This window comes from Mustela nivalis (genome assembly GCF_964662115.1).
Source record: "Mustela nivalis genome assembly, chromosome: 1".
NCBI lineage: Eukaryota > Metazoa > Chordata > Mammalia > Carnivora > Mustelidae > Mustela > Mustela nivalis.
The window spans coordinates 14640703-14652040 of NC_139020.1; the positions used below are offsets into that span (position 1 = coordinate 14640703).

The 11338-nt window shown below is 37.7% G+C and overlaps 1 protein-coding gene across 3 annotated transcripts in view; it reads left to right on the top strand.

Moving 5' to 3' along the window:
* GRIK1 (glutamate ionotropic receptor kainate type subunit 1) overlaps nt 1–11033 on the top strand; it is a 382552-nt gene extending 371519 nt beyond the window's left edge. For all 3 annotated transcript variants that reach the window (XM_082702776.1, XM_082702771.1, XM_082702773.1), the window contains one exon: nt 10571–11033. In XM_082702776.1, coding sequence (XP_082558902.1) covers nt 10571–10653 — 83 coding nt within the window. In that variant the 3' untranslated portion in view covers nt 10654–11033. The remainder of the gene's footprint in view (nt 1–10570) is intronic.
* The last annotated feature ends 305 nt before the right edge of the window (nt 11034–11338 follow it).

Genomic DNA, 11338 nt, shown 5'->3' on the forward strand with positions numbered 1-11338 from the left:
TATTTGCACAAATAAGAATATTTTTGTGATAGAAAACCAAATGTTCTGTGTAGTTTCACATGCTACAGGATCTGAGATTTGTAATTGGCAAACCAAATAGGGCTAATTGGCCAAATTGCACAATACAACCATGTCTCCATATCACAACATACACGTCCAGATACACATAAAAATAATGAGTAAGACCTGAGAGATGTAAAGAAGTTACTGTTGTTGTTCCATTTATCCACTAAGTTTAAGGTAGTTGGGTCAGAATTTTCTTCCTATCCAATTTTTTAACTGAAGTGCTTAGAATTCAAGCATTCAGATATTTCAACTAAAAAGAAAAAAAAAATGGTGCCCTGATCATTTAGTCTTTACCAACCATAAGAACTAAGAAATTACTGTCCACAGATAACCCACCCTATCTTCACATTTATCTTAAATCCTAAGTGTCACTTGGCACATTATCATCTGATAATGTGTCTCCAAGTGTCCTCAGCTTCATTTCTTCCATAGTCTGATCACTTTATTTAGAAAATGATTTGGAGAACTCTCAATAGGTTCTTTCTGTAATTGTGGAAAGAGACTTTCCTTTGCCTGGAAACCCAAACATTCATCAATTCATGGAGAGGCCAGGAAGCAATTAATAACCATTTAGAAAAATGGGGCACCTGGGTGGCTCAGTGGGTTAAGCCTCTGCCTTCGGCTCAGGTCATGATCTCAGGGTCCTGGGATCAAGCCCTCCATCTGGCTCTCTGCTCAGTGGGGAGCCTGCTTCCTCCTCTCTCTGCCTGCTTCTCTGCCTACTTGTGATCTCTATCAAATAAATAAATAAAATCTTTAAAAAAAAAAAGAAAAAAAGAACTTTTCCAGGGTACAATGGTAGTGTCTTCTAAATCAAACAAATTCTAAAAGGTATAAATGGCTCAATGGAAATGTGACCTGGGACTCACAAGCCAAGAATTCAGGCGTCTGTGCTGTTACTTAATGGGTATGTGACTTTGGGCAAGTCAGTGTTCTTCCCTCACTCTCAGTCTCCCCATCTGTGCAATTAGGAGGTGACATTTAAAGTTCTCTTCCAGCCACAATATTTTTTAAGTTTGTTAAAAAGTGGGAAAGAAATAAAAATATAGAAGCAGGACCAAAAAAATAATAATAAAGGTTTGGCCAAATATAAATGTAAAAAATATTGTGCAATTACCTTGGACATATTAAATTCTTACTGCCATAAGCAGAATTACCTATCCCTGCCCATGATGCAGGATAGAATGGTCCACTTTGGATATAGAGAAAACCAACATCATAGCATCAGAGAATGAAACAGTTCTCATGCACTCATAAGCAAAGCATGACAAACACAAGGAAGACTACAGAAGTAAAATCATTCTAGACTTTGATGAGCCCACAGGATCGGTAAAAATAGTAACAAAATAAAACAACAAATGTGCCAAACAAAGACCTATAGTTAGAAGTTATTTGAAGCTATGGAACTGATTACATTCTCAATCACAATTCAAGAAAGGGGATATCAGTGGGACTGGAGTGCATGGGGGCAAACTATTCTGTAAATGGAACTTAAATTCTACTAACAAAAGGAAACAAAGAAAAAGGTTGAGGTGCTCTGTCTATTGCTTTTACCCCTACCCTCCACCACCTTTAAGAATCAAGGTTTTTTATATGTATTGCTTCCAAGCCAGACATGAATCAAACTTTTAGCTTTTGAGTTTTAAGTAGGCTTTACAGATCTGTAGCATAGGCAAAATCTTGAAAACCATGGTTTTTCTAAAGAACCAGATGTTTCATTGAGTAAGTTAGTTGTTATAATTAATATAGTTTATCTTTAATTAAAAGGATCCAAAACCCAAAGACCCAAAGTTGGAGAAATGCACAAAATATTTTCCTCCCTCATGTTCCAATTCTGACCAATTTTTGACCCCTAGGAAAGAAGGGAAGAATGGGAGGGAAGTCATTAAAACTTGATGGTACCAGAAGTCCTGAGAGAAGGCTTCATGACCATCCCTGAGCCAAGTCCCAACCTGAGGACAGGAAATAGAAACTTCAGAAAGGCTCAGGAAGGTTCCTAAACAGAAAGTACTATTTTGGGGTTCAGAGGGTGTAACCCAGGAGATGGCAAAACTTGAAAGAAATTTTACATCCAACTGTCTCCAGAATGGTGGAATAACAAGGTCTAAACCATGAACACCGAACAGCTTCATACTCCTGCTCTGTCCTAGAGTGTCTCAGTGAAAACTCCATGATGCTTCCCAATGAAGAGCTTTGTGGAAGAGCCAAGAGAACCACTGGACTGAAAGAGTTGAGTTTGGAGTAGAAAAGATTCAATGTGACATGAAGACCATAGTGAGGCCACAAGCATCTCAGAGAACACAGCAGAGAGAGAGTATAGCATCCTAGACCCCCTAGGATGCCACACCCCAGTGGAAGCCAAAGGATAGAGCATGGCCATAGACTAGCTTCTCACTATTACAATGCCCAGGCTCTCTATTAAACTCTCCTCTACCCAGATACACCTGGGAAAGAAGAGGAATAGGGAGATGGGGAGAGACTCATTTTAACTGAGTCATTAGAAAAGAAACTTAGTTTTAAATGAAGAGTGAGTTACCTTGAGTTGATAATATCCACTAGATACCCAGGGATATCTCTTAAAAAAAAAAATACCCAGGGATCTCTAAACTAAGGTGGGATTTGTTAATTTTTTTAATAGCATCAGATAATTTTCTTGCACACCTCGGTTTATAGCTTGAGAAAAAATGTATATCCTCTACATAAGGGCATAAGCTGGTATTGCAAGGACTTCATGGTAGCTCACACATGCACTATGGACAACTAAAACCCTCCATCAGGCTCAATTTACCTCAAGGCTAAGACCATTCTCTATATGAGAAGGGGCATGCAAAAAATTCTTAAAGTTTATTTTTATGGCTCCAACTCTGCCTCTGAGTTGCTGAAAGGACCAGGCCCTCTTGTCCATATGGCAATGGAAAGCCTGTCCTCATTGACATATGGCCTTGAACGTGGATGCCGGGTCAGGTACATATTGGTACATAGACCTATATTCAGAGGAAATTTGTAGGCTCTGAGCTTACAAGAGGGGTTGAGGCAGGTTCAGGTAATGTAGGGAAGCCAGAAAGAAGACAGAAAGCCAAAGAAGACTATCAGATTGGCCTCTGATGATGACTTCAGACAGGAGAAAGGCACTGTGGGTCCTTTGGGTTGGCACGCAAACCCACATTTCTGCCATTCTTAAGCAAGGAGAGTTGCTCACTTCGGGATATGTCCGGCCCACCTGAGGATTATCCTTAGAGCAAAACTCTTTCTGCTCTCTGCTCATAACACTTGAGTGGACCCCTTTGCAGCCACCTCTCTATACCTATCAGCCACTTTCATGTCCACTCTGGGCAATGGAAAGTTTCAGCTGCCCTTGAGCAACATTCAGAGACCATGGGAGGCAGAGGACAATCTCCAACCAGCCTGATGATTGGCTTTGATGCCATTTCTGAACTCTAGTGACTGCTTCCTCTTAGTCTGAGACAGAGAGTGGGCAAAAACTCTGGAATTTAATGTCCAATCTGCATTTTCAGATTCCCCAATCTACTAAGCTGTCCCACATTTACTTGCCTTATCTTAGCCCATGGGAGTTTAACCCAAGAGTGGCAAGTGAGGGGCTCATTCTCTGGTATTCTTCAGCATCTAGGCCCTCCCAATCCCTAGCTGGAAGATTCTCCTTGAAAACGGACATAGAACCGTCCTAGCTTTATACCCCATCCCCAGTCCCACTGGCTGGACCCTGAAGGCTCTAAGGCAAACTTTTACAATTCAAAGTGCCTTCTTTTTCCTTCTTTCAGACACCTGGCTGTTGTAATTAATAGCTTCAAAGACTGCAGTGGCTTCAATAGATCCACAAAAATCTATTTAAGAACTCAAAGCTGCAAATTTTACTTTTTTTCCTTTCTGTCATCCCTACCCTGAGGGTAATGCATATAAAAGCTCTTGCTATGACTTTAAAAGTGGAAAAAGGGTTTAGAGTCAGAAGATTTGGAAAAAGCACATGGATTAATATCAAAATGAAGTACTGCTCCAGTGTTAACCTCACCTTTCAAAGTTTTCCATGAAATTATACCTAATGTTAGAGGAGAATGAACTGATACCTAACAGTTTGGGTGTAGAGCCCTGAGCAATCACTCCAAGTGAAAACTTTAAGAATTCTAAAAAAATAATAATACATATTTATATATGTAATTTTTATATATTTTATATATTTATTTATATAATATATATATATATACACATATATATATATCTCCACTCCACTATACACACTTGTATTTATTTTAATGGAAGAAAAACTTTCCTAAATACAATCTTTAATAAAGATGGACCCCAGAAAGATGATCCTCATGTACCTGGTGTTACTGAGTAACTGTGTCCTCCCCAGGGGTATGTTTATGGTTCAAAGGAGCTCAGATTGGAAAACAGGGAATTCTGGAGTATGCATTCATGCAAAGAATTAGCTTACATCTAGGATCTGAGAGAGCAAAGATGTTGGCATCAAGCCTCAAGTGTGGGGGCAAAAAGATAAGATAGAGGACTTGAGATGGAAAAGGATATAGAGATGGTGACAACATAAGATTAAAAGCAACTAGGAAAATGAGTTAGTGGGATTGACAAACTGTAGCCAAAAGGAACATAGGGCTAAAGGGAGTGGAAAATGGAATATGGAAGGTGCAGAAAAATGGGCTGGATGATAAGGAGTGGATTCTGGGTCACAGGTGGCAATAAGGAGACCACATCTTGAAGTTCTAGTTCAGTGTCTAGATTTCCTCTATCCCAAAATTTGGGGCACAGTTGAGGAGATGAGACTCAACTCTCTCATTAGCTTTCAGGCACAATTAATCATAAACACTATTCTGAATAGAATTCATTCATACATTCAAATGTATTCAAATGTATGAATAGAATTCTTCCATCCTTATTCCTTAAAAAGTTTCCTGACATTTTGAACACTCTAGGTTGTTCCCACATTGAACATCAGAGTTTAAAAATGTTAAGGATATGAATGTTTAGAACTTCTTCTTATAAAGAAAAAAAAAATCAGAGCATCTGGGTGGCTCAGTTGGTTAAGCCACTGCCTTCCACTCGGGTCATGATCCCAGAGTCATGGGTGGAGTCCTGCATTGGGCTCCCAGCTCTGTGAGGAGTCTGCTTCTCCTCCTGACCTTCCCCTCTCTCATGCTCTCTCTCACTCTCTCTCTCTCTCAAATAAATAAATAAAAATCTTTAAAAAAAAAAATCACTGAGACATTCTTTCCACAGAACTGTGACAGTAATTTGATAAGACCAAGAAAATAAGAGCAATGATAATCTCATTATTTCTCAGTAACCTGTTCCTTGATTTCTATATTTCACTAAAATTTGGTCTATTTTACTAAAAATTGTCTTTACAAAAAGACTTCAGATTACAGCTTGCTTTCAAGTTAAAGCAGATCTATGTAAAATGAAAGATTTTATATCTGTAAGATGACACAAATATTATCTATATCTTTCTTCAGCACTTAATGTGAAAATTTATTAGACAATGTCACAGACCACTTCGTTTGTCTTTAAATAAAAAGCCCAATAAAGTAGTAAGAGAAACCTATTTAAAATGTAAGGTGTAAAGGAATGCATTCCAAGCAGTTCTTCTAAATGTACCAATGAATAAAAGCACAGAATGCAAAAACGTTAAATACACAATAACAAATCAATCTGATATTCACAACCTGATGCCAAGTTTACAACGAGCAAAGCCATTCCCAGTCAGCCTAGCCTTGATCCTTTCAATATTGTAAACTCAAATCAAATTTAAAACACAGCTTTTCCTATAACTTAAAAGAAATCCCTCTTCACCCCCAGACTACTTTTTTTTTAAGGCAGTTATTTTAGGTACAAAGAACTGGATTAGCTCCTCCCACCCCTTCTGGGGGAATATTTGTAATACAAGGATAAAGGTGTCAGGAAAGAAGAATAATGTATATTACGGTTCACACCAGTACCAAGAAATTAAATATTGGGGATTAGTCCAAAGGAGGTGCCATGCTGTCAGCAATTACTTTTAAAAATCTAGCCAAAGAGGAAGGTTAATAAAAAGGAAGCAAAAGAAGGCAGGAGAAGAAAAGGATGGTGGGCGAGGGCGGGGGCGGTCATTCAGGACACACCGCACGCGCAAAACAAGTGGAAAAGAGGAATGGCTCTCTGCAAAACAAGCAAATCCTTTTCCCTGTAAAAACCAGAAGAGCTATGGGGCTGCCGGAAGCTTCGCTAGTGGTTTCTAGCAGACTACTTGTATCTCAGCTTCCTTCCGTCTACAAAAGAAGTCACAGGCGCACACACTCACACTTGCGCATACATAGACACACCTGACTGTCTTTGGACGATGTCCAGAACAGCATAAAAGGCACAATATAGTTTATTGCTATAAACCCATTTATTTATAAGTGAATTTTCCTATCAGACTTGTCATCATAGGGATTCATTGTCAATGGGTTCAGAAGCAGAGATCATTTTTTTTTTTAATGGCAAGGGACTGCAGTTAATTTTCATTCCCTTATTATGCTTGAACACCTATCCTTCACAGGCAAGACACAAGCTGTCATAAAGCCTATTACTACATAAATACTAAAATGGGTTATGAGCTGGGTAAAACAAGTAAATAAGCATTGAAAATGCTATGTATTAAACATGTAGAAAACCTACTTTAAAACACTGGTATAAACAAAGAATTAATGCATAAAAAGTCATACAATGGCTAAAATTGAAGGAGCATCAACCTTTCACTGTTCTTCCTTGCCCTCCAAAAAACAAACAAACAAAACAAAATACATATAGCAAGTTCCATAGACTTAAAATTTTCAGTGATGTATACAATGTTATTTTAAAGAAAGAGATGTGCCAGGCATTGTCCTGTGTGTTTTACAGGTACCTGCCCAACCTTTCACAAACTACTCAATGAAAAGACTTCTACTATTGTTTCCCTTTTATAGATAAGGAAACTGAGTCAAAGAGAAACTAAATATCTTGCTCGGTGTACCCCAGCTACTGAGTACTGTAGCTAAAATTTAAATTCCAGCATTCTGATACTGGGCCAACTCACAACTATAATTCATGGTCATATATGTGGATCCATTGAAAATATGAACTCCACCCACCAGAGAAAAATAAAAAGACCCTGGATGCATGCTACTGGGGGGTTTCTAGTCTGCAACGCACTAGAGGGTACTGCTGAGGTATCTATCCTACCTCTAATTTCCCTACCAAGCATGGCAACTAGGTGGTCATCAATATGTCTGACACTTTCTAATGAAGTAGGTTTACAAATTTAAACTTCCATGCTTCAACTTAATTTTCTATGGCCCGGTGAACACAAGAGAGTTCATGAAAACCATGTCCAGAAATAGAAGCTTTGGAAAGCTACTTAAATTTTTATCCTAATTCAGAAAAAAAAATAAAATATTTAATTCTGAGATTATAAAAGGCAAATTGAAGAATAAATAGGAGACCCTCTCGTGCCACTCTGTGCTGAGATGACCTTCAACAGTTTCATTTCCTGTGGATACAAGAGTGTGGTTTGCTTGAGCTCATGGCTGGTAGGGACCTTAAAGGTCATCTTGCCTTATGACTACAGCAAAAACTTGGAAGCAGAAAGGTCAGCTCCAATATCTTGCCATTTTCTTTTTTGACAGTTGGAGACAAAGTGAGAATCAAAAAGAAATCATTGTTTGTGACCAAAGAGAAAGAAACCAAACCACTCATAAAACTATATTTATATTCACTTTCATGCTGGCAGCAAGAAATAAATACTTGGAGTTGATCAAAAGAATAGACCTTTGTTGTATTTTAAGGCCATACAAAATTTGAAGGAAGACTGTGTTTTTTAAGAGAAACATAATTGAAATGTATTGTCAAGATAAGATCCGTGACTGTTCTACTACCCAAAATAAGAGAGAGAGAGAGGGTTTCTAGCCCCCTCCTGGTTATGTCTCTTATGGGAGCCACATTTGGAGACTTGCTTTGGTAGTTTTAGGGCAAAATAAAGAGAAATGTCTAAGATGAAATGTTTTGAGAGTTGAAATAAAACACAAAGATTGCAATTTCTTAACATATATTTATAGGAAAAGAACCTACAAAAAATTCTCTATAGCGATTTAATAAAAAAAAAATTAAGGTGTTGGACATTTTAAGTGAAAGCAATTGAGTCTGGGAAGTCAGATGGACTGAGTTCAAATGTGAGCTTTTTCTCTTGCAAGCCACATTTCCTGGACAAATTACTTAATTTCTCCAATAGTAAATTTCCTTATCTACATAATGAGCATAATAATTCCTACCATATAAGATTGCTGTGAGATTTGTGTGTAACAGTGTGAGGTGTAAAATCCTTGGCACTTCTTCCTTCTCTCTCTCTCTTCCTTCAGTTTTAATGATCTTCCTGAAATTAGAAATGTCCTGTGCAAAATAATAAAATAAAATAAAAAATACAAACAGAAAAACTTACATTAAAATAAATATCTGAGCAAAAATTGCAAAACCCCAATGCAACACCATCCACCACAAAGGCACTATAAAACATTCAATTCATCTTAGTAACATAAATTTCACATCACATTATGCTACAAAAAAATTAATATGTGACATACCTACTGTAATATTTTTTGAAAGTATAATTCATAGAAAATATTTTGAAGTTTTTCTTTGTATGACATGATACCCCCTCTCAGTTGATGAAACCACAACTTACCATTTGAAAAGAAATTAATATGCATAACATGAATTTTCACTACTATAAGAAAATGGAAATGAAATTCAAATCCTATAAACATTCATGTGGAAAAGAGACAAAGTCGGGGCACCTGGGTTAAAGCCTCTGCTTTCGGCTGGGGTCATGATCCCAGGGTCCTGGGATCGAGCCCCGCATTGGGCTCTCTGCTCAGCGGGGAGCCTGCTTCCTCCTCTCTCTCTGCCTGCCTCTCTGCCTACTTGCGATCTCTATCTGTCAAATGAATAAATAAAATCTTTAAAAAAAAAAAAAAAAGACAAAGTCATACAAAAACAAGTATTCTTTTTGGAGGTATGTGTCTGATAGACCAGTAATTTACATCTAAGATCTAAATTTGTCTGTCTGGTTCTCAAATCAAGTAGAAAAATTAAAAATACTGCTTATTTAGCCACACCTGGGTGGCTCAGTCAGTTAGGCATCCTAACTCTTGGTTTCCACTCAGGTCATAATCTCAGGGTTGTGAGATCAAGCCCCACCTATGGCTCCACACCCCAGCATGGAGGTTGCTGGAGATATTTCTCTCTCTCTCTCTCTCTGCTCTTCTTCCTGTGTGTGCACTCTCTCTCTCTTAAATAAATAAATAAATACATATATATTTTAAAAAGTACTGTTTATTTAAGCTATTTCAATTTTTCTATGGAACAAAAATGGAGTGTAGATTTTCAAAAATACATGTCGCCTCTTGATATGCCAGGACTGCAGGAGACATTTCCTGCATTGCACACGTGAATCACCAATGTCTTCCTATCAGGCCCTCACAACCTCAAGAAATCAGCTGGTGGAATGTCATTGTTTGTGTTTAACATATCCATTTTTTGAGTTAATCACAAATGAGTCACACAGTTGCCCTTCCACACACTTTACCAACGGCTTTGGGATTTGAAGGGTGTTTTAAGGGTGATCTCATAAAAAACAATACTACTTTATGGACATCTCTATAAGCAAGAATTTGTCACTGGAAGATCTTATCTTGGCTGGAAGAAATGACAGTAAATTATGTTTTATTATAGCATTTGTATACTGTGCATGTGAATCCATACAGTGTAATTGTAATAGATGTGTACATATATATGCCATCTGCATATGTGTGATATTTCATAATCATTGCTCCATTTTCTCCTTGTATAATGCCATCATCTTTGCTGTGCAGTTCAGTACCATATTATTTTCATTTCAACCACAGCTGCATCATTGCTGCTGCCAGATCTCTGTTTTTTTGGAGAAAATATACAATTTAAAATTGTTTTTTTTTCTTTTTTTTTATCAGAAAGGAAAGTCATCAAGAATTAGATTTTATTTTAGGAACAAAGTAAGGTTTCATGGGAGAAAAAAACAAAGCCTTGGTGTAGAGAAGGTTTGTTCATTTTCTATAGCATTACTGAAGTGTCCGTATGCCTTGATAAACCTATCAATGTTTGGATCATCTCAATGGGGGAAATGACTTAACTTAACTCTATTTTGGTGTCTCAGCAAAGGTAAGTTATCTATTTTGAGAATCTAACTGGGTAGTCTTATACTACTGCATTGGTGAATGAAACCCCAGAGTCTACCCAGCTAGCCTGCTGCCTCAGTTTCCCCAAATAGAAAAGGCAAATGGCCAGTGGGTGGAGGAGGAGGTGTGGGAACTGGCCGGGAACTTACTCTGTGGCAGGTTGCCTTAGACCAATATCTTGTATTCATAAAAACCTAGGTGAGAGACAGATCAGCGGAGGAGGGAGCTAGTTTGGTTACACTGATGCTCTATTATTTCGTGTTCTCTAGTGTCTCTCTTTCAATGCCATCATGGAAGAACTGGGAATCTCACTCAAAAATCAGAAAAAGCTAAAGAAAAAGTCAAGAACTAAGGGGAAATCTCCCTTCACAAGTATCCTTACTTGCCATCAGAGACGAACTCAGAGGAAAGAGACTGTGGCATAATCCAAGAACACATCTACAGGCAGCTTTCAGAAAAAAAAAAAAGATACGCTCACTACAGGTTTTGGGAGGAAGGATTCCCGACAAGGGCGTGATGCGTTTCCATGTATCTATATATATAACTATGGTTATATATAGAGATATAAGAAATACAAAAGTTTAAGAAGCTCACAGAGACAGAAAGTACTTGGGAAGCGGCACTGGTTCTTTTGAAATGAATTTGTATGCTCACTTATTTTGCCTTTTCTCTCTTCTGGATAAATTTCTGTGTGTTCTTTCTAAATATTAATAAAACAACAGGGTTTTGTTTTGTTTTGTTTTGTTTTTCCAGAAAAGGTTTGAGTGTTGGTTTGCTCCCCTTTACTCGGCTCCCATTCACAATGTTTGGTTGCCAAGTGTCATCTGTTGTCAGTGTGCTATTTTGATGACTCTCTCCACCTGTTCAGACAGAATCACTTCTAAGTTTAAAAATATATGTATTTTTCGTTCATACAAAATACCTAGCTATTATAGTAAAGTGAAACTATTCATCTTTGTGCTTTAAAATCTAACTTCATAAGTACTTTAAAAATGGCACTTGGAACATCAGTGAGTATAAGATAAAAGGATTCTGAA